The sequence below is a fragment of the Notolabrus celidotus genome, chromosome 17, assembly GCF_009762535.1.
Source record: "Notolabrus celidotus isolate fNotCel1 chromosome 17, fNotCel1.pri, whole genome shotgun sequence".
In the NCBI taxonomy this organism is placed as follows: Eukaryota; Metazoa; Chordata; class Actinopteri; order Labriformes; family Labridae; genus Notolabrus; species Notolabrus celidotus.
Genome location: NC_048288.1, coordinates 4,354,220 through 4,378,294, shown reverse-complemented (window position 1 = coordinate 4,378,294; position 24,075 = coordinate 4,354,220). Strand labels below are relative to the sequence as shown.

At 42.1% G+C, this 24,075-nt stretch overlaps 2 protein-coding genes across 2 annotated transcripts in view; one reads left to right on the top strand and one right to left on the bottom strand.

Moving 5' to 3' along the window:
• The first annotated feature begins 6,905 nt into the window (after positions 1-6,905).
• LOC117829102 (beta-1,4-galactosyltransferase 2-like) lies at positions 6,906-11,614 on the top strand. The gene is made up of 2 exons (XM_034706651.1): positions 6,906-7,544; positions 10,055-11,614. The coding sequence occupies exons 1-2, from the start codon at positions 7,083-7,085 to the stop codon at positions 10,721-10,723; spliced, it is 1,131 nt and encodes a 376-aa protein (XP_034562542.1). The 5' UTR covers positions 6,906-7,082; the 3' UTR covers positions 10,724-11,614.
• Positions 11,615-20,047: 8,433 nt separating this feature from the next.
• amer2 (APC membrane recruitment protein 2) overlaps positions 20,048-24,075 on the bottom strand; it is a 5,032-nt gene continuing 1,004 nt past the window's right edge. Inside the window, exon 1 of the mRNA XM_034706616.1 lies at positions 20,048-24,075. This exon is cut by the window's right edge and continues 1,004 nt beyond it. Within this exon, the coding sequence (XP_034562507.1) occupies positions 22,855-24,075 (1,221 nt within the window). The 3' untranslated portion in view covers positions 20,048-22,854.

Genomic DNA, 24,075 nt, shown 5'->3' with positions numbered 1-24,075 from the left:
TAACCTTTATTTAACCAGATAAGTCCCATTGAGATCAAGACCTCATTTTCAAGGGCGACCTGGCCAAGAGGTCAGCAGCACGCGTCAGAATAAATGGCACAACTCAACAACATGGAACATATATGCAGACAGTATGTAGAAGCAAACAATAATAATTTAAAGGGGCAACTTATTTTCAAGTAAAGTGCAGTTTGTGATTACAAAACAGCATTTAAAAACACAGGCACTGTTCTGGGGTCTGTCTTTCATTTAAGATAGACTTAAAGGTGTCCAGAGAGATGAGATCCGACAGATTCAAGTCCTTCTGGAGTTTATTCTTGGTTGGTGGAGTTTATTTTTGGTTGGTGTACAGATACCACAGTGTTGAAGAAGTCATGCAGTCCAAATCTGGAGACTCTTTTCATAAACTGCAAACCCTTCTATTCGCCGCGGGAGTTCTCCTCCTTTATTCTGGTCGGCGTCTACATCCCACCTCAGGCCTGCGTAACGGAGGCGTTACAGCACCTGGCTGACCAGATTACAGACGTGGAGAAAAAACATCCTGACTCTCTGCTCATCATTCTCGGGGATTTTAACAGAGCAAATTTAACCCACGAACTACCTAAATACAGACAACATATTAAGTGTCCCACCAGGGAGTCTAACACTCTGGACCACTGCTACACAGTAATAAAGGACTCATATCGCTCTGTCCCCCGTGCAGCTTTAGGACTATCTGATCACTGTCTGATTCATCTCATCCCGACCTACAGGCAGAAGTTAAAAACGGCTAAGCCTGTAGTTAGGACTGTGAAGAAGTGGACGGAGGAGTCAAAGCAGGAGTTACAAGCCTGCTTTGATTGCACTGATTGGAGTGTTTTTGAAGCTGCATCAGGAAACCTCAATGAACTCACTGACACTGTGACTTCATACATCAACTTCTGTGAGGACATGTGTGTGCAGACCAGGACCTTCTGCACATACAACAACAATAAGCCCTGGTTCACACCTCAACTGAGGAAGCTGCGTCAGGCCAAAGAAGAGGCCTACAGGAGTGGGGACCGGGACCTGTTCAAGCAGGCCAGAAACAAACTGACGAGAGGGATCAAGGTAGCTAAGAGGAGCTACACTGAGAAGTTAAAACAGAGCTTCTCTGCCAACGACCCCTCAGAAGTTTGGAGAGGCCTGCGTGAAGTTACAAGCTACAGGAGACCCTCCCCCCACCCTGAAGGTAACAAAAGACTAGCTGACGACCTGAACAGCTTCTACTGCAGGTTTTCACACCCCACACCCGAACACTCTGATTTACCTGGCCCCCCCACAAGCCCCTCCCCACCCCCCTCTGACCCCCCACCTGCGCTGACGATCTGTGAAGATGAGGTAATCCAGCTCTTCCAGAGACAAAAGACCAAGAAGGCTCCAGGACCAGACGGCGTGTCCCCCTCCTGCCTGAGAGTCTGTGCTGAGCAGCTGGCCCCCATCTTCACAAAGATCTTCAACACATCGCTGGAGCTGTGTGAAGTGCCCTCATGCTTCAAAAGCTCCACCATCATCCCAGTCCCAAAGAAACCCACCATCACAGGACTCAATGACTACAGGCCCGTCGCCCTGACGTCTGTGGTCATGAAGTCCTTCGAGAGACTAGTGATGAGCCACCTGAAAGACATCACAGGCCCCCTGCTGGACCCCCTGCAGTTTGCCTATCGGGCAAACAGGTCGGTGGAGGATGCAGTCAATATGGGTCTGAACTACATCCTGCATCACCTGGACTCCCCCAGGACCTACGCTAGGATCCTGTTTGTGGACTTCAGCTCTGCGTTCAATACCATCATACCAGACATCCTGCACCAGAAACTCACCCAGCTCACAGTGCCGGCCTCCATCTGTCAGTGGATCACCAACTTCCTGACGGACAGGAGACAGCAGGTGAGGCTGGGGAGCATCAAATCCAGCACCCGGACCATCAGCACTGGCGCCCCACAGGGATGTGTTCTCTCCCCACTGCTCTTCTCCCTCTACACCAATGACTGCACCTCAGGAGACCCCTCGGTGAAACTCCTGAAGTTTGCAGATGACACCACCGTCATCGGTCTCATCCAGGACGGAGACGAGTCTGCTTACAGACAGGAGGTGGAACAGCTGGCCCTCTGGTGTAGTCAGAACCATCTGGAGCTGAACCCGCTCAAGACGGTAGAGATGACAGTGGACTTCAGGAGAAGCCCCCCCCCACTCCCCCCCCTCACCATCCTGAACAGCACTGTGTCTACTGTGGACTCTTTCAGGTTCCTGGGATCCACTATTTCCCGGGACCTGAGGTGGACCTCCCACATAGACACAATCAGAAAAAAGGCCCAGCAGAGGATGTACTTCCTGCGTCAGCTCAGGAAGTTCAACCTGCCCCAGGAGCTGCTGATCATGTTCTACACCTCCATCATCCAGTCTGTTCTGTGTACCTCCATCACTGTCTGGTTTGGCTCTGCAACCAAACTAGACAAACACAGACTGCAGCGGACTATAAGGACTGCAGAGAAAATCATCGGTGTCGACCTGCCCCCCATCCAGGACTTGTACCGGTCCCGGGCCAGGAAACGGGCAGGGAGCATTACCGCTGACCCCTCACACCCTGGACACAAATTCTTCAAACTCCTCCCCTCCGGCAGGCGCTACAGATCACTGTGCGCCAAAACAACCCGCCATAAGAACAGTTTCTTCCCCCAGGCTGTCACTCTGATGAACACTAAACCATAACAGTGTCATACCTGTCAGATAAATACTCTCTGTAAATATACATGTAGATATACAATGCAACAATTCTCAAGCAGAATTCCATATTTCTATTTTTTGTATTATTTAACTTCTATTTTATAATGTAAAACTACCTCTGCAACTCACCACTGCACTTTATCATATTATTTTAGCCTGTACATATTAGTCAAGCTATTTGTTGTTTCTTTGTATTTATAGCTAAGGTTATTGTTATTATATTTTCATTTTATTTTTTATTGTAGTTCTTATTCTTATTCCTATTCTTATGCCTTGTACAAAGAGAGCACAGTTTACTAAAGTCAAATTCCTTGTGTGTTCAAGCATACTTGGCGAATAAAGCTGATTCTGATTATTCCAAGCAGTAGGAGCAGCAAAACTGAACGCTCTCTTACCAAACTCTGTCCGAACACGGGGAACACGCATCCGCAAAGTGTCGCAGGAGCGCAAGGCATAGTGACTTCCTGATCTCTGAAGATAAACACATAAATACATTGGGACCAAGCCAAGTAGACATTTGTAAATTAGATGAAGCCAATGTGTGTGCCTGCGCACACTCAGGGATGGCCAGTCGGCTCTGACATAAAGCTCACAGTGGTGAGTGCAACCCGTGACAAACCTCAGCGCGCAGTGATGTACACTATTTAAAGACAACAAACATTTAGCCGAGGCTCCCAAGTACAAAACATCACCATAATCAATAAGAGGCAAGAATGTTGCAGAGACTAAAAGTTTCCTCGCTCTGAGGGAGAAACAGGATTTATTCCTGTAAAGGAAACCTAGTTTCACCCTAAGTTTGGAGACCAGGCTGGATATATGAGTTTTAAATGAAAGCTCCCTATCGAAAATAAAACCCAAGTATTTGTAATTAGCGACAAGTTCTATGGGTTTCCCTTGTGAGGTTACGATCAAGGGGACGTTTTCTTGGGACTCATTTGAAGTAGAAAAAAGCATCAATTTGGTTTTGTCTGCATTCAGGACCAGTTTTAGTTTCAGCAGACGAGACTGAATAATATCAAAGGCAGACTGTAAAAACTCAAAAGCTTGAGTAATTGATGACGAACAACAGTAAATAATGGTATCATCAGCATACAAGTGATACCAGGCATTTGACAAGTTATCGCAGAGGTCATTTACATAAATTGAGAATAAAATAGGTCCTAAAACGGAACCTTGGGGCACACCCTTTAGGAGCTCTAAAGAGGAAGAAGAGCTGGCTCCACCTGTTGGAGTAACATAAGATCAAGAGTGAGGAGAACTTAGCTTTGCCAAATCTAATATGTTATTTCAGGAAACCTAGATAGAGATTGTTATGCTGAAGGTGCTCTTTTTTATGCTCCTGCCCTCATCAAACCCTTACTTTGTTATTTGTAGCTATACCTGTCATTTTTGTTTGTTCAAATTGTTGTTGTTTTTTGGGTTGTTTTTTTTTACCTTTATTTTACCAGGTACAAATGTTTGAGAACCAGTTCTCAATTACAAACATGACCTGGCCAAAAGGCGCCAACAGGAACACATACACACAAATAGACATATAAACATAAAGTAGAACAAAAGTGAACAATAACAAGCAATGTGCGCGAGGTGTAAAAAAGTATGTGTGTATCTATATAAGTATGCATGTAAGTAAAGTCAACTACAATCTGTTGAAGTTTTATCTTGAAGGTTGTGAGTGGAGTCAAAGTTGAGAGTTTGAGGGTGTTCTGTAAGTTGTTCCAGTCGTTAGCTGCTGCAAAACCAAAGGAATCACGGCCGAAAACAGTAGAAGCACCTCGGATGATGAGCTTGATATATTTACTGGACCTAGTGCAATATGAGGCTTGGGTGTGGTGAAGAAGAGAGGACAGGTAGGGAGGTGTCTTGCCCAGGATTGACTTATATACAAAACAAAGCCAGTGGTGAAGCCGCCGGGTATGAAGGGAGGGCCACCTCACCAATTTATAGAGATCGCAGTGGTGAGTGTGAAAATTGTAGCAGTTATCAGTTATTTGAAAAGTTTTCTGGTAATGGTGACATCAATTAATTAGAAATAAATCATAAATTATGGCTGGCTACTTTAAATGAGAAATGGTACTTCTACCTAAAGGGGGTTCCTTGTAGAACCCTCAGTGGAACAGGGGGTCATATCGGTGAAGCAGGTCAAAAAGACTTGAGAGAGTGATAGATAAAACTTGCATTAGTTTGGGTTCAGTGCAGGACTCTGTATGGGTTGGTGAAACTCTAAACACACCAAAGATGCAGAGAGAGAAATTCAGAGTTTGTTTGATTCTCAGTGAGGCAGTGTTGTAGTACTCGAGTCACGTTTTGCAGGACTCGTGACTTGACTTGGACTAAGACTCGAGCATCGACTGCATACAGACTGGGATGACAGAGAGGAGGACTCGGGCTTATATAATGATACAGACTGTTTTAATGTTCACGTTAGATTTTGTATGTTTCATAAAATGTATTCCGTTCAGAGCGTTCGCCTGCATACGCGTTCATGTGGCGTCTGCCAGGATTAAAAGACGTTACCAGCCGTTTCAAAGATTTCACAGTAAATGCAGCGAGAGCAGAGCGACATGTTGGATATTTAAGAGACCCACAAGGGAGCTCAGGGACTCCAGAAAGGTCTATGGTTAGTAACTTCAATGGGACAGGGAGAGTTAAAGTAAGAGATAGGCAGAGAGAGGAGAGAGAGGGAAAGACAGGATCCCAGTGTGTCAGTCTAAGCCTATAGCAGCATAACTAAGAGCTGGTCCAAGCCTGATCCAGCTCTAACTATAAGCTTCATCAAAAAGGAAAGTTTGAAGCCTACTCTTAAAAGTAGAGAGGGTGTCTTCCTCCTGGACCCTGACTGGTAGATGATTCCAAAGGAGAGGGGCCTGATAAATCAAGGTTCTACCTCCCATACTACTTTTAGAGACTTTAGGTACGATGAGCAGGCCTGCATGCTGTGAGCATCGAGTTCTAGAGAAGTAATAGGGCGCTATGAGCTCTTTAAGATACGAAGGTGTCTGACCCTTAAGAGCTTTAAAGGTCAGAAGAAGGATTTTAAATTGTATTCTAGATTTTATGGGGAGTCAGTGTAGAGAAGCTAACACTGGAGAGATCTGCTCAGGTCGAGTGGGACGTTTTGTGCTCTCCAGATAAATCAAGAGTAATAATAAAAATACCTTCCATGTTGTTTACTGATGTTATCAGAAACTAACATTGTTGTCACATTTTCAATCAGGAGAAGTGAAATCGTGCCCGTCCCAGCTTTCGTAGAAAAAGGATGAGGATCCGGCAGATGAAACTAAAAAAGGTTTAACAAACAAAAGACCAAGGGATAAAACAAATATATACTTTACTCAATGTCCAAAGTCCAACTTAAAGACAGCACACATACCAAATGTTTAATGTCACAGATCTGCTCTGCTAGTCTCTAAATATTGAATGTGACGTCGTACTGGACCAGACAATCAGAATACATGAGCACACACAACACAGGGCAAGAGTGGATCAGCTGATCAGTCACATAATTCTTAATGTGAGCTAAGTAAACTTGGGAGTGTAACTAATACCTTTTCTTTGTCTGCATTCTCAAATAACCAGTTTCCCCATTTCACTGACCCTCCCCTTACAAACCCTGTGATTGGTTCTTGTGAATATAAAAAGAGAAACAGTGAAGGATACTTACCAGTGATATTTCACAGGATAAATCTGCTGCAAAAGGAAAAAAACATTTATTCAAGAAGACCTGGGTTCAACTCAGCTTTAGTCGGAGGATCTGGCTGAAGGCTTTTTCCAGGGTTGAGAGTTTTTTCTTTTGGGACTTTTAATGGTTTATGGACAACACTTTTCAAAAGGAGTCTCAGAGAATTCAGCAAGTACAGCACCACACCAGCAGGGGGCCCCGTTAGACAGCACATGTTAAGTACTGGGTGTTCTGTCCTGTTTTTAAAAGTTGTATCATATTAAAAGCATCTGGTTTTTCTGAGACCATTTAGCCAATTTAAAGGTAATTTTCCTCTCCACACATTTCTTTTTTTAACAAAATTATCATCACTGTAAAAGTAGATTTAAATGATATAATGATTAAATAATAGTGAAGTATTTAGACATACTAAAACACACTAAAATGCAGCAGTAAGGCCTTGGTCACTGGACATACATTTTGATTCACACAACGAAAAGCATTTTAAATGATTAACAACAGGTGTGAGGCACTATCCAGGAGTCTGACGTGAACAAGGAAGCTGCACAAAGAAAATAAAACCAGTCGGGCTGCTCTTTTGTGAGAGACACCCTTGCCTTACAACCAGTTACACAGGTGGCACTTCAGCACGAGAGCTGTGAGGTAAATAGTATTGGAGAAAATGCTGAAGAAACTCTTCCTCATTGCGGCCCTCTTGGCTTCTTTCAGTGTTTTGTGTTTTGCTGTGCTTCTTTACTATGACCAAAGAGGCCATGCAACTTTTTTAACCAGGCAGAATGACAAGGGGAATAGTTCTAACCATTTATTGTCATGGCTGTTAAAAGACCAGGATCAACAGGTTAGAGGAATAAAGAGTGAGGACTATAAAAGCTCTGAAGCGTCCGTGGAAAGTAAAGCTGCCAAAGAGAGTCAACCCTCCATCAAAGCTGTCCAAGAGGAGACCCAGAAGCCTGCCCCTGTGAACAAGACCATTGGACCCTGCCCTGACATGCCTCCAAATCTTGTGGGTCCTCTTCGTGTGGAGTTTGAACAACGGACTCTGGATCAGGTGAGAGAGGAGGTCAGCGGTCCTCTCCAGACGGGAGGCAGGTTCAAGCCAACAGATTGTGTCGCTCAACAGAAGGTGGGTGAATGAATGGAGACATAGATGCTCAATGCACTGAGGTATCAAATTGTGGCAGATTGTGAAACGTTTATGATGATTTTAGTTCATGGGAATAATAATAATAAATGTTTTTGAAGAGTTCATTTGCAAAAACAGATAACTCTGTTTTTATACATTTTCAAAAACCGTATTTCTATTTTATATAGATTCCTAATAAAGTTAAATTTTCAAGATGCCTCTGATTAGTAAAGTAATTTTGACTTAGTCAAAGCAACCCAACCTCAGTTGATTGATAATACCAAAAAGCTAGTAAGAGAAAAAATAGGTTTTTTGAAACATTTTTTTTGTTTTTCAAAAGTGAGTTATCTGTTTTTGTCTTCAAAACTGTACAATGGGAAAAGGTGGAGCGACGCTGTCAATTATACAGTCTATGGTTGAAACAACACTGTGGAAAACACTGCTTACAGATATATCAGTCTTATACAGGACTTTACAGACCTTAATTTTTAATTTCATTTTTAATTTGATGCTCAGACCATGATCACATGGTATGGAGCCACAGAACATAAATTACAAATAACAAAACAATATAATGATGGCACACGGCATGTTTGAAGTACAACAGATCTTACTTAAACAATGGAAGGACATTCTTCAGAAAAGCTCCTAATTTACAGATAAGTTTTGGCTTATCTGATTTCAAAAGCAAAATTAATTTAAACACAGAGGGACATTGAAAATAATACCTGGGTATGAATGAACTCCTCTTTTGTAGAGCACTTTTCAAAAACCAAGTTCCAAAGTGCTTCACATGGGCAGCAAAATAAAACTTCAGTTCATAAAATCACACAAGTCAAGGTAAAGAAATAAAACATATTGTAAAAGACATAAAATTCCCATAAAATAACTCTAAAGGAATTAAATTATTTTCAAATATATTTCTTAAGACGGTTGAAAAACAAAAAAAAAAACATAAAATCAGGAAAGGCTCTATGATAAAAGTATGTTTTAAGAAGGGATTTAAAGAGATCAACTTAAATCCAACTTAAAAAGAGGCGTCAGATTCTAATGAAAGTTATATTTTTGTACATTTTCGCCTTTCATGGATAAGACAGCTGAAGAGCAGAGAGAGGGTGAGGACATGAAGCAAACGGTCAAGGCTTGAATCGAACCTAGGGCTACACCCACATGGGGCACATGCTTAGACCGCTAGGCCAACGATGCCCCAATTCTTATTAAATGCATTTCTCACAAAGTTATTATCAACTTTGCAGCAGCTTTTATTTATGCCCCTGAGACAGATTTTGTCAATGGGAAAATTTTAGTAAAAGTATAGTCTACGTATATGTCACTTAACATCTCAGAGCAGGACTGGAAAAGTGCTTGTTCTAAAATTCACACAATGTCACTAAATAGTTGACTTAGAAGATTACAATCCAAATGGCTAATGCGTATAAACACAACACCTGTAAAATTAAACATGTACAATAAGAACATTCCAGACATATGTATAAAATGTATTGGATCTAAAGGAACATTAGTACACTGTATGTGGGAATGCAGGCAAATAAAATATTTTGGGAAGAGGTTAAAAATATAATTGAGAAGATCATTTCCAAACAGATCATACTAGACCCCAAATTGTTTCTGTTAGCAATATATCCAGAAAATCATTGTTACACTGAAAACAAATGCAAATGTATTAACCATAGTCTGCTGTCTGCAAAGAAATGTATTGCACAAAACTGGAAAGACACTAACAGACACAGTACCACCCATTGGTTAAATCAGATGTTGTCAACCCTCCCATTAGAAAAAATAACATCCATCCAGAAAGCCAAAGAACATTCTTGAAAAAATTGGAAACCCTTCATTGTTTATTTTAAAAAACAGTCCAACACTGCAGTCCCAAAATCCATGTAGACATGCAGATTCTTTCATGTTGTCTTGATTTTATTTATTTCAAATTGAATTGCCTTGTTTGATTTAGAGAAGCTTTGTTCATTATATATATATTTTTTTCTTTCATTTTTGTTTAGTTGATATTGTGTTGTTTGTCCATTTGTTAAACCTTGAGTAACAGCCATACAGCTGTCAAAGTGGAAAATCATTAATGATAAAGCTGTATTTTTGTGGTTATAAACTTCAATAAAAACACTATGGCAAAAAATAAACATAAATATAAATAAATATATATATATATATTTTTTTTTTTTTTCTGTTTTGGGAGAAGGATGTGAACAAATGGCCTCAGCTAACCTACATTAGCATATAGCCTCAGCTAACCTACATTAGCATATAGCTACTTATTTAGCTCTGTTGCTATAGTCGGCAGAGCGATGCAAATCCTGAATGCATTGTTGAGTATCAGTGTTTACACATGTCACTCAACAAGCTTAGCAGTACAGGACACTTCCCCACACTCTGTAAGTAGGTGATGAAAACCTGACAGAAAACAAAACACTGCTGCTCAAGCCAAACATGTAGCTCCTTCTGATTATTCAACTGCAAAAAAACTTGTCTTTCAGGTGGCGATCATCGTCCCGTTCCGAAATCGTCACGAGCACCTGAAGCACTGGCTGTATTACCTCCATCCCATACTGCTGCGGCAGCAGGTGGACTACGGCGTGTACGTCATCAACCAGTACGGAGAGGGAGTGTTCAACAGAGCCAAGCTGATGAACGTCGGATACATTGAAGCGCTAAAGGAGTACGACTATGACTGCTTCGTTTTCTCAGACGTAGATCTGGTTCCTCTGGATGACCGTAACCTCTACAGATGTTTTGACAACCCACGACACCTGGCCGTGGCTATGGACAAGTTTTCCTTCCATTTACCGTACGATAAATACTTCGGAGGGGTTTCCTCAATGTCAAAGGAGCAATTCATGAAGATAAACGGCTTCCCGAACACTTACTGGGGCTGGGGCGGCGAGGACGACGATATCTACAATCGGGTTGTCATTCGTGGAATGCAAATTTCACGGCCCGACTTTCTGACAGGAAGGTACAAGATGATCAGACACAAGAGAGACGTGCACAATGAGCCTAATCCAAAGAACCCTGGAAAACTGCAAGGAACTCGATGGACCATGGATAAAGATGGGATTAATTCCCTTAAATACACAGTCAAGGAGATTGAGAAGGATAAAATGTTTACATTCATCACAGTGGACGTTCAGGCTCCACCGTCGTGAGGAAGGACTGAGGATGTTGACTTTTTCTTCACTGTGTTTCACTTTAACTTCAAGACTCAAAACAAAAACAACCAAAGCTGCCTTGGGTGTCTTTGTCCTGGTGCTATTCCTCCAAACCAAATCACACACGTAACTTACTGATATGTCATAAGAGATCCCTGAGGTGAGTCCATCAGAGCATAACAGGTTCTTGCAGACAGTCATGACCATGGAAAAAACAATGACTCATGTTTGGGTTTGGTTTTTTTTATACTCTATTTTTTTGAACAGGCATAGTTAGACAGCACAGCTCAGTGAAACAGAAACAATAGGTCATCTATACATCTTATTTATAATAGTGGAAATACAGTCAGTTCATACAGTAATGGCTTATTAAACCCTCAATGCTACGTACACAGTCCATTTTTCCCAGTAATGCAAACATTTTTCTGCTCTAAGGTTTAGTGAGTAGGTCATTTTTCCATATGTTCAATACTAGACACGATTTCTATCCATTCAGTCTCTGTTGGAGGATTGGGTTGCAGCCACTTTCGTGTCACGGCCTTTTTGCTGGCTGCTAATAAAATCTTTATCAAGTATTTATCCTTAACTGAGAGGTGGGCTGCGATGTTACCTAGATAAATTGATGAGAATGAGCAGTCAATCCCTGCTCCAAAAATGTTTTGTAATGCCTTAATTACTCCCCCCCAATATGACTTGATTTTTGGGCAATTCCAAAATATGTGAAAGTGGTCTGCCAGCTGTTCTCCACACTCATGTTTGGGTTTGTCATATTTTCTCTTGCTACTCCTCCTTTACTTTTCTAATCATGTAAAGAATACTGCAAGAGCCACATGTCAATAGAGCTGTCAATCATCCCCTGTTTCAGCATCATAAACTTATTTAAACAAACTTCTCATGCATGTTTGGGGCTTTCCAATGTTAAAGTTTGACCCATTTTCCATCTCATATAACAATACGACTTATACTGCAGCCAGTCACCTTGAAGAGCACTCAAAGTTTTGGCTTCACTTTGGGTACGTGTTGTTCTTTACATGGTGTTATGCAGTCTAAAGGGCAGACAGGGTATTTATTTGGCTACAAAACTCATGGAAGTATTGTAGATTTTCTATCTCATCCGTGCTCCTAAGACATGTTTTTGTAATCAGACACTTGTCCTAACTTTATTTTTTGGTATTTCACATCACTGTTACTGTAATGCATGAGACCTGTGACAGAAAGCTGAACAATGTAATCATGACAGTTCATTTTTTTTTGTTATATTTTTGGCCTTTATTTGACAGGAAAGCTGAAGAGAGACAGGAAATGTGGGGAGTAGAGAATGGGGGAAGACATGCATGAAATGGTCGACCAGCCGGGAATCGAACCGGCGACCCCTATGACGAGGACTGTAGTCTATAAATGTGGGGCGCTTAGACCGCTAGGCCACCAGCACCCCAATGACAGTACTTTTAACATGAATGCTTTGTGACAGCAGAGTGGCCTTTGAATGACTTTGGTTAAGAAACAGACTTGCATGTTTCTCTGCTTGAGGAGCCTTTCATTTTCTGACTCATTTCCTTAATGTTTTAAAAATGTGTGGATGAAGTGGTGGTTGTATCTCTGTTCTATGAACTATGACACTGACGTAAGTTAAGTTTAAAGTGAGAAGAACTGTTATGAAGTGTATGAGCTTTACATCTTGTGGGCACCTACTCTGTAAATTGTGCTTCAAGTGATAATGTTTTTGTTCCACATTTAATGGGTAACTTCCTTGGTGTTGGTTGCAGCTATAATCTCTATGAGGTGTATTCATTTCTGCAAGAGCCATGCAAGGCTTCTGATATTATTGTCTTGGATTGTATCAGGTAGCCTGAGGGAAAGGGAACCTAAGAAGAGATCAGGATCTGTTATGAAATGAATGATGTATCATTTTTGGGGATTATTTGTTGCATAAGTTGGGCTTTAGTTCAATTAAAGTTCAGTCTCTGTGTCCCTTACTGCATGTCAAAGCTCATATTTAATCTACATAGTGTGAAGGGAGTAGGTGGTTATGAAGCAGGGGAGCAGTGAAGAGGTCGAGTCTCACCCTGAAGGGATGTTTGGATGCATTTCGACGAGAGGTTCCAGTGACTTTTAGCCCCTGGAACTACTCTTTCAGTAACTAAATGGTTCCTGTGACCCCATTGTTGTCTGCATTTCAACCGCAGGCTGAAGTCCCAGGAAGACTGTGCAAATCAGGCCAATGATGTATTAAAGCTAGGGTTGGTAGTCAGGGAAAACTAGCATGAATTTGAATGTAGCATTTGCTCAGGGCTCCATCTAACCACCCCCCTCGGAGCTCCTCCAAAACGACGCCCCCCGCTCACATGCACGAGCGCCGCTGATTCGTGACCATATGATGGTGACTGATTCAAAACCGGTCCTCAACACATGGTTTGTGTTTTGCACTACATCAACTCATGTCTCACTCAGCGGTAAGAAAACACCAAAACATTCTCATAGTGAAAGTTAAAAACACAAACAAACATGAAATGTACGCTCTGCAGGAGGCGGGCAGAACGGCAGGACGGGATTTGATTGGTTTCATCATTTGGCTCCTGATGGCAGGGATTGGTTGGTGTTTTCCCAGGTTTACTCCGGCTGTAGATAGCAGCTTTTTTCACCTCTTTTTAAAGAACACATTATGTATTGATTACCATCAGGACATAAAGATCATTTTAACCGGTAGAACAAAAAGTGTATCTAAATCTGACTACCAACCCCAGCTTTAAAAGAAAAGAAAGTAATTACATTACACCTCCAGACCAGTAGAGGACAGAGAGACAAAAACGAAGGCCATCAAACAAACAAAGATGACACTGTATAAGCAGACAAACAGGTCAGCATCAACATTATAGACACTACAGTTAGCATGGAGAAGATTGCAGGCCCCGCCCCCTATAGTTCCTGTACCTTTGAAACACTTGAAAACACTACCCGCAAGCAGGGTTTTTTCAGGGGGAGATTGTCCACCCCAGAACTATATTTAGACCCTGGGGAAAGTCCCTAGTTCCAGGGTAAAGTTCCTGCCGTCAAAAAGCAACGTTATTTGCATTAGAAGCATATCACACTACTTTCACTGTGCTTACAGTTTAAAGATGAGTTTTTCCAAAGTGGAACAACATCAAGACAGGATGTTGTTCCACTTTTCCCACTCAGAGATGGTTGGGGTCCAGTAGCTCCTCAGGCAGCTTTCACATCTGTGCCTGCTAACTGTCATTATTACCTTCCGGTTGTGTAAGATGCTTGATTCTGATTGGTTAGTAACTTTCACCAACATGAGCAACACCAGAGACAAACAGATCCCACGTCATGTCAAATCAATCCACACATTTAGCTTCTGCTTGTTGACACCACAGACCGTAAGGTGAGGGGAAACTGTTAGCTTCCTTTAGCATCAAAACAATGTGGCTAAAACGTTAGCTTCAGTTTTCTGTTTCTGCAGGCTGCAAACATTTTCATGGTTCAAACTTTAGGTTAGTGATCTCTCCAAAGAAAGTTAAACCATGAGCGGTGGTGATGATAGCAGCAGGGTTCAAAGTTGTGACATTAGTTTCTTTTTAAAGGTGTGTGAACCGCAGAGCTCAGAGAAGAAGGAGAGCTGAATGAGGACAGTTTCATTTTCAATCCACCAAAACAGGAAGAGAAGAATCCATCACCATGGAACGATCACTGACGAGGAATCACTAGGACTATTTTTAAAAACTGTAAACATAAATCATTTAAATCAATAAAATCATCTTTAATCAATGTTTTTAACAACATGTTTGTATTTTAAGTTAGTAGCCTGGTGATAAGTGTGATAATGTATGATTAACAGGTAGTTATGGGGAATAGAATCCTGATAGGGTGAGACAAGACCTTGACGCAAAGCTCTCAAGACCAGCCTGAGACCACACTAACGTTTTCACCACAGTGTCAACAGGCAGAGGGGGAATGTGACGGACTACTTTCTGTTGATTTAATTCATATGATGTGATCAGGTTGGAGAGTTAATTGCTCTCTCATCCATTGATATCAGAATCAAATATTTAACACGGCCAGGTGATGATATAAGGTGATTAAATATACAAAAGTCAATATCAGAAAGATCTAAAAACACGGACTCAGCTTTAACTGTAGAAGCTGAATGCATTAGTACATTGTATTATTTAAGAGACCATGCTTCACATTAGTTTGGCTTCTTGTTTTCTGGTACAGGTGGAGTTGAAGGCTGGGTGGGTTCAGAGACATATGACCTGACAGGTCAGTCAAGCAGAACACACTTTGGAAAGAGTATTCTATACACCTCTACCCAGAACACACACACACACACACACACACACACACACACACACACATGTACACACACACACACACACACACACATGTACACACGCACACACAGCTATACATACAGTGTAAGCTCAAGCCTGCCCCACCTCCTCATGAATATTTCAGCATTGTGTGCGTTGTAAATGAGAGGCAACATGACACAGTTTCAGGGGGGAGCCACCCATGGTAATGATGAACTTAATTCTATATGGTGATAAGACTGTAATGTTTAAGGGTGGGACTGATGTGCATTTCAGATTCTCTGCACAGTTATTGTACTGCTTGTGTACTGTGCTCAAAACCATTGACTCACTCTCTGAACATCAACAGTCATCCCTCATCTCATGATTCATATCTTTAGAAAAACGATGTCCACAGGCTCCCATTCAGTTTTCAACTTCATTAAATATCATGTGTTCTGTTGAGTCTAGTTTGTCAGAGTCTGAATATTCACCATAAATGAATGTATACCTGTTTGTATTGAGCGCCGTTTGTAAAGTTGTCCACACTGAAAATAACAGCTGTTTTACACATTCAGTTCTAAAACATGTGAATTTTCAAAAGTCACTTTTTTAATATCATATTTAGAGGAATATTTGAGATTTTCATCACATTTAATTTAGTTGTGAAAAACATATTTAAGCTATAATCACTGTTAAATCTAGATGCTAAATGTGCTAACTGTTGAAAATAAACGTTGAATATAAATATAAATATGAATAATAAATATTAATGTTAAATATAAATGTTAAATATAAATGTTAAATATAAATGTTAAATGTAAAATTTGAATATAAATATAAATGTTCAATCTAAATATTAAATATAAATATAAATGTTGAATATAAATATAAATGTTAACTATAAATATAAATGTCATATATAATAAAAATGTTAAATATAATTGTTGATTGTTAAATCTAAATTTTTAATTTTAAATCTTAATGTTAAATGTTAAATCTTAATGTTAAATGTTAACTTTAAAATGTTAAATCTAAATGTTAAATGTTGCTTTGCAAATGAGGCACTGTTAGTACCAAAATTCAAGCTTCATAAAGCGATACAGATATCCAAACCATAGTTCCTCAGCACTGACCAAAACGGGTTACTATGGGCTCCTGTAGGATTGTAGTTGTTATTTTCAGTGTGCACAACTTAACTAACGGCGCCCCATATGTTTGTCTTGTATACTGCTAACTTTTAAACCCTATTCACTTATCTGACCTGCAGTTAAAGCCTCATAGCATTGCATTGCACTGTACGCTCGTATCTTCATGGTGTCATGCTCATTCACTGAGAAGCTTGTCTGTTGATGAATTATTGACAGGTCCGAGGATTACACAACATCAACCTGAGAGAAACTGCGGCATCACATGACTGAGAGAGAGCGAGAGAAGTGAGGCAGAATGAAGTATGACACAAAAACATCCCCATCAGACCGGGGACGAATGGTAGTGGTGGTGGCAGCCTCACATGAGGTTGACATGCAAAGGTGCAGAGTGGAGCCTTTACATGTGGGACCGCCATCTATCACTGAAATCCTCCTTTAGATCCACCTTCTGATTCATTTACATACTGACTGATCTCTCTATGTGCGTTTCAACATGTAGGCCGTCTGTGTTTTAATTTATGCAAATTTCTGATTCAACTCCGATCACGTCATCCTTCTCACACACACTGTGTCAGGAAACACCATCACCCCCCCAAAACACACTCTTCCATCCTCCTTCCTGCCCAGCCCCCTCTTTTCATTGGTTGACCTAGTGGAGTTACTATGGGAACCACTGTGGAGAGGCTGCCATGCAGAATGTGGGGTACAGCTGAACGGTGCTGAGAGCTCCATCACACAAACACACACACACACACACACACACACACACACACAAACACATGTAGAAGGGCGAGGTAACCTTACCTAGCATGCTAATATATTCTGAATACTGTTACTGACACCTTCCAGATGGTTGTTCCATAATAACATATTCTATATTAAACAGATAAAAATGCCCATCAGGCCTAAGATATATGGACATAATACCTTTTTATAATTCTTTAGTTCTTATATTGATACTGACTAAACGACAAACAAGGTAGCTCATTGTGAGACGATAAACCAAAAGACCTCCTCACGAGGCGCTTATGGCCAAATTCCACCAGATCTGTGTCCAGTCCGTCTCCGATCCGTCATAACACCGGATCTGATTGACCGGTTTCTATTCTAGTCAATGTGTTAACTTCCACTGGATCCGCTCCGTTGCGTTCCGGCTGCGTCTCTGATCCGGCAGGTCGGAACGCCAACAGATCAGATACACAAGACTTCCATTTTTTCCCGGATGCACGACGCATCAATCTCAACAGAGCAGATGGAGCGGGACAGGAAGTCAGGCACCAAAACAAAATGAAAACATCCGGTTAATTTTCAGAATAAAACACTCTGTGTTATCACCAGATCGTATTTCACTTAACTACAACAACAAACTGTCATGATGAGCGGAGCCAGGCCTGGAGTCAACAGGTCATAGGTTTTCAGAGGACCAGAAAGACAACATGGATGAGGAGAGGAGGAGGAGAATCATTGATTCAGTAATTACTGCTGGAAATCCTCGGTCTCATTACACCAGCTGTCCGGCGGTCCTGCTCTGTGCTGCTTTCCGAAAATGCAACCGGTGGGTGTTGATGGACAAGAGAGCACGGAGCAGGACCGCAGTGGATCGGAGACAGACTGGACACGGACCTGGTGGAAGTCCTGTGTTACATATGCGCTGATGCAGACATGGCATGTGCAGAAGCAACCTGGCTAGTAGAGAGCAGGACTGACATCACACCTTTTGCACAAACCAACACAAGCATTAGACTTACCGATACAATCCCTCAGGTGGGTACGGTCCACAGCAGAACTGATTCTTGAGTTGATTTGAAGCAGACTCTCTTGTTCAATGACTCTTGTGTTGGTGTTCTCTACTTTGCTAATCCAGTTCAGAACCCATAGGAGCTGGCGTTTGTCATCAGAGCTGTCAATCAGTCTTCTTTTGAAAATAAAATAATGAATTAAAACTAAACTTTCTCAGTAAAATAAGTATTTGGACATAAATCAGTGTGATAAAAACTAACTATAATGACAGAAACCATGTTTGAAAAAATGCTCCACCTGTTGACATGAGGGAGGCGGGGTTTATGACCTATTATGCAGCCAGTCAGCAGGGGGTGCTCTAAATCTTTTGGACTCACATTCAGTGAACACTTTGTGAGCCCATTTTAAATTACACTTTGTGGTTACAACTCATTAAAAGGCTTACGTACAATCAATATGAAGGCTTTAACTTAGTTAGTTTTTAGGTGTTTTTCGGACATCTATCTGAAAGCTAAAATTATGGTTTTAAAATTGTTCATATCCTGTAATATGCACTACCTTGCTTGGATTATGGAATAAAGAATATCAGTTTGATTTTTCATCTATTAAAAAAAAGTAGTTTACATTTTATATTTAACACAGTAGACACCAATTTAGCTTATAATGTGGATGAAAAAGAGTTTCAGCTCTTCAGACAGACTGCTTAAATACATTAACTAAACCTAGCTTGAAAAGCTTTAAATACTTGATTCTTAAACCTGTGTTGTGGACATTCTTATACATTTATTACCCTGTTGTATTAAAGTTTTTACTTTTGAGAGACAAACAGTGCAATAAAAATGTCTAATATTAGCAAAAAAGCTGCTCCATGGCTGATGACTAATGTTAGCTTATGTTAGTGCTGCTGTAGCAGTGATTAATGTGACTCACAATGGTGACACTGTTTGTTGAGCTGATTTTTCCTCTCTGCCAGTGTTACAGTAAAGCATGGTTTAGCATATCATTACCCAATCATTGCTCCTCGTGGCTGTTGTTTGTCTAAAGTTAGCTGAAGGCGTCTTTTAAAAACATTGAATTCAGACAAGCCCCAACTCTCACACAATGAATCTTGTTGTCTGACTTTCTGTTTGCATTTCTTTTACTCTCCCTCCCTTACTTTCTCCAGTGGGTTGTGTAAGAACTTTTTTGTTCATCGCAAACTAAATCCCCCCCCTTGCCATGCGCTTCTACCAGATTATGCAGCCAAACAAACATGCACACACGCTCACAAACATGGCTCACAATGAGGATGAGTTTCCACATCCAGGACACAGCAGCAGCAGCAGATTAATGATGAGATCAGCCACCACAGGCGCGTGCATGCACCAGCGTGCACCAGCGTGCACCGTTCTCCCTGTCAGCATCAGTAGCTTTGATCTGGTGGGCTGGTAGGAGAGAGTGTTATGGTCTTACGTAAGGCTTTTACATAAACCTCAGTGTGCAGAAAAAGAGCTGGATAGAGAGGGAGGGGGGTTTGCTGCACCATTACAAGGGGATTCGCACTGCACCAAATCCTCCTCCTACAAAACATGCATGCTCACCCACACCACAACACATAATCTCTCTGTGGCAACATGTGTTCCTCTCAAAACAGTGGGAACCTCCCTTTCATCTATATTCAGGACACAAACACACACAGGCTGCACATCCACGTGCATCAGCTGTGCATCAGATGCCCGCCTTTGTCATCACATTGGCTCTCTGTTCCTGTCTCCACATGTTGTTTCCCACGAGAGACCCACAGCAGACAATAACACATCCATCAGGCTTTCATTGCAGGGATCAATGATATATATTGATAACCTATTACTCCTAAGCCGGGCAGACCTCTCTGAGAGTGCGAAGCCACAATAAATACACCACACACTGCACGTCAACAAAAGCATCCCTCTCTGGCACCCTCTCCCACTCCCACCCAGCCTTCTCCTTGGGGATTCAAGCCACTGGGATGTGAGGTACAGAAAAGATGGAGGAGGGGAGTGAAGGAGAGAAAGGCTCTGTCTAGTTCTGCTCTAATTATACATCCAGGGTCTGATCTGGTTGTGTTTGAATGCTGTGTATAAATGTGCTAACAAAGAGTCAGGAGCTCATCTCCAGCGCAAACACAGTTTTATTCATTAAATATGAAAAGTGGAAAGAATTCACACTGTGAACAAACAGACAGTAACAAAACAAAGGAAAATAATGTGCTTTCCATTGCAGCGGATGATTGAATAAAGGCCCATAACAAAGAAGAGAGAGGAGCATCAGTCTGGAAAAAATACAAACAAAGAACTGAGCCAGGTGACACCTTGGTGGCTTAGGTAGTTATTCTGTGTAAGCCAGTGTAACAGATCTGGATTGCAAATGGGTTAGCTATCATATTTACCAGGTTTTACTGTGAAAAAGTAGACAATCAAGTTCTGTTTAGACAACATGTGGAGGATGCCATGAACAAAAACTGTTGCACATAAAGCAAATGATCACTCATTGTCCATTTAAGAGCTCCCAATGAAGTAAAATCAATAATATTTGGACTCTTTAGGCAGCAGATTTGGTCAACGATCCCCAAGCATCATCAATGCTACTTGCAGAAAGCATTATTTTTTGTAAGAGGACAATACTTTCAATCACCCAACTGTTACCTTGTGTCACCATCCTTTTGTCAATTAGCATCATAAGAAACAGAGAGTGAAATGATTGCATAATAAATCAAATGAGCACAGTGTGAGCAGAGAAAAAAAGGCTCCCAAATCATCCTCAGGCTGTTTTTTTATCAGCGAACACACACTTTGAACAGACCTGGGATCATGTGACCGTATACCCTGTCCTACTCTAAACCATCAGGGGCTGAAAAGTTGTCTGATGTCGTGGATCACATTCTGTCTCAATGTGATAGAAAGCTATCATGAGCTGAAATGACCGTCATTTGTCTTCTTGTGGTTAGCTTTAGAGAAAACTTACATCATCTCGAATGTCACGCCCTTTGAAAAGCACTCTGTTTAACTGAAGGGTAAGGAACACTCTGCTCCCTGTAACTTGTCTCACTGATTCGCTCACAAAGGCCTTTTAAGACTGCTCTACACCCACACATTCTTAAAACAAGTGGTGCTTTGCAAGGCTGCAACACTGTGCAGTAGTTTGTCTTCATTTCTCAGAGCACGAGGGGACTTGGAAAACAGCATTTGGCTTGCCCCCACAAAAGAGGGACAAAGAATGAAATCAGACCAACACAGGCAAATATATGCTGACGGATGATCTATAATAATGTGGAGCTACATTCAGATTCACACACAGCTGTTGTTTTTCCAAGAATGGAGTGTTTATCAGAGCACTGCCAAAAGAAAAAGAGTGATCCAGTTAATTGTGTGACTCAAAAGCTTTTTTCGTATCTGAAACCCTGACTGAATCCTGTCTTTTTTGGGTCACAGCCTATTTAAAAAACACTCGCAGGCATATTCTGGCTCTCTGAAGCTGGCTGACAGCCCCCTTGTCATCTGCGCACATCAGCCCGTAGAGCGTGTTAATAAAGAAGAACAGAAAGCAGAGTTCAAAGAAGCTGGTGTGTGATCACAGTTTAAGATCCGTGCAGTATGACTTAAGGAAGAAGAACCATAAAAACAGTTTGAAATCCATGAAGAAGAATTAAGTAACTAGAAAACTTGGTTGTTTGTGCATGTGTCCTCAGAGAAGAAATCATCCAGTGGAGCTACAAAGACAGTGCCAAAGGTTGAACAGTGTGTGTTTCTAAATCATTCAGCATTACATGATGTTCCCTGACCTTTGTGCCCATGTGGCACTGCATGCAGAGAGGGAGAGAAACTGTGTGTGTGTGTGTGTGATGTGATTGAGTTGCATTTTATACGTGTGTTGCGGATGAAATGTAGCATCAGTGTGGGGGGATCCCTCCAGGTTGAGTATTGCGATAGTTTTGTAGGTCTCCATTGGTCATTGGACAGTTGTAAATCCCAGAGATTGACATCCCATGGATGTATTTCATGTGATGCAGTGTAGTGTCTGTGAGATCCAAATGCAACAGGCGGAAGCCAAACTTAAAGTCCATCCATAATAAAAATTAATCAGTCAAAACAGAGGAAGTGTCCCCCTCCAAAAACACAAAACATGGGGTCCAGTTTCGCCACCTTTATAGATGCAAAGTAGATAAGAAATAACATAGTTTCATCATTCTTTCAGAGTTGTTGTCAGTGTAATAATCAATGTGCAGTCAGAAGAAAACCATCTTCAAAAAGCAAAAAGTACATATATCAGCCAAACAAAAAGGTGTTGGTTACTCCAGGCTGTGGGTACAGTGGGTCTGTTTGAGACTACTAGATGCTGTGAAATGAAAACTAGGGTTGTTTAATACTTTGGCTCTAAGATTAAAGTATTAGGAGGTAATTTGTTACAGATTAGACAAGATGACAAACTTAGGGAAAACAAATCTTTGCTAAGACTAGGTCCTTTTGGGAAAATGATGTTCCGCCACGAGAGATTCCATAAGAAAAAAAGTAAAGGATAAAAAGGTGCTCTGCTTTTTTGTCTTGCAGTGTGCGGTTGTGAGCTGTCAAACTCTCAGCAGGTCGTGGGGAGATTTTCCAGAAAAGTTACAAGGCAAAAATTGTCCATGGATTGTCAGGAGTCCGCCTCCAAAGTTCCAGTGAGAGCTGTGAAGTGATAACCCAGCTTTTTGGAGTCTCCTCGTGACTTTCTCCAGAGAACAAAACTGCTTATTCTGTTCCAGCCTGTCACAAGCCAGAAAACCCAAGGAATGAGAGCTTTAAAGATTTGAGAGGAATTTAAAGGCTGTTAACTCTACAGCTCAACATATTTCTGGGTCTGGGAAAACTTTTGGCTCTGCATAAACATCACAGAAGGGATGTAGACTCAAGTTCATCAGTCAGTGAGAGGACCACCTGTCTGGCAGGAACTACTTCTTGTTGGCAGGTCCTCTGCTTTGACCGCCGGGTTTGCCCCCAGAACGACGCACAGGAACCCTTGAAACAGGGATTCTGGTGCGAGCTGGTTGTGGTGGATCCGTCTTTGGCGGAGGTGACTCGGCCTCTAGAACCGAGGAGAGGGCAGACTGGCTTGTGGAGTGGGGAGGGGGGCTTTGTCTGCTGCTTACAGGGATCTTAGATTCCTTTGGAAGGCTGGTGCTGCCTTTCATTGACCTGAAGGAGGAAGTGGAGGAGGAGGATAGAGGACTTGTTTGGTTGGTGGGGCTCAGTTTGTATTCAGTCGACGGAGAGGGAGTACTGTTGAGACTTCCATCTCTTTCCTGATCCTCATCGTCCCCGTCCTCTTCAGGATCATTGTAGAGGTCATATAAGTGGTCTCCAGAGCAGCTGTCACGTGATAGCGCCATCTTCTGGCTACGCTGCACCCCGCTCTCATCAGGTGTTGCTGTTGGAGTTGCTGAAGGTGAGTCCCAGTAGCCTTCATCACTCAGAAGCTCTTTGTCCCCAGGAGATGTGGGGTGGCGACCATGTGCATGAGGGATCAGTGGTTTTGCAGCTCGGATTCCTGCTCCACCAACAATTGGAATCTTACTGAGACCGAGTGCCTTCACCTGGGGGAGCTTTCGGTCCACACTCCTGGAGGCAGAGGGCAGGTGGCTGCTGGCAGGGTTGGAGGTGGCACGAGGGGGATAAGTGGAAGTCGGGGTAGAGGAGGGAGGTTGGTGCGACCGGGGCAAAGCAGGAGAGTTATCACCTGTGGAGGGCAGCATGTGCCAGAGCCCCTGCATGTCTGCATCGTCAACACCCTCAGGACTCGCCATCTCTTCGCCTCCACCCATGTAGGCCACCACACCACTACCCGCTGTGTGTTGTTGTGGTGCAGGTGGTGGACGAGCCCGGGCTGGGAGGGAGGAAGGCACTAAGCTTGGGCAAACTGAGAACATGGGCTGGGTAAGTTGTGATGGCAGCGGGGATTTGGAAGGGGAACCCCGAGACGTGACAACACTGATCCCAACAGATCTCCCAACACTTGCACTCACACACACTCCTCCTCCTCCTCCGCCACTACTGCTGCTGCTAGTGCCACTTTCCCCATTGCCTACCGTCCCCTCCTCCTCGGCATCAGCAATAATGTCCCCACACCCTGTGAGGGAATCAAAGCTTTTCAGGGATGTGACATCGGTGAAAAG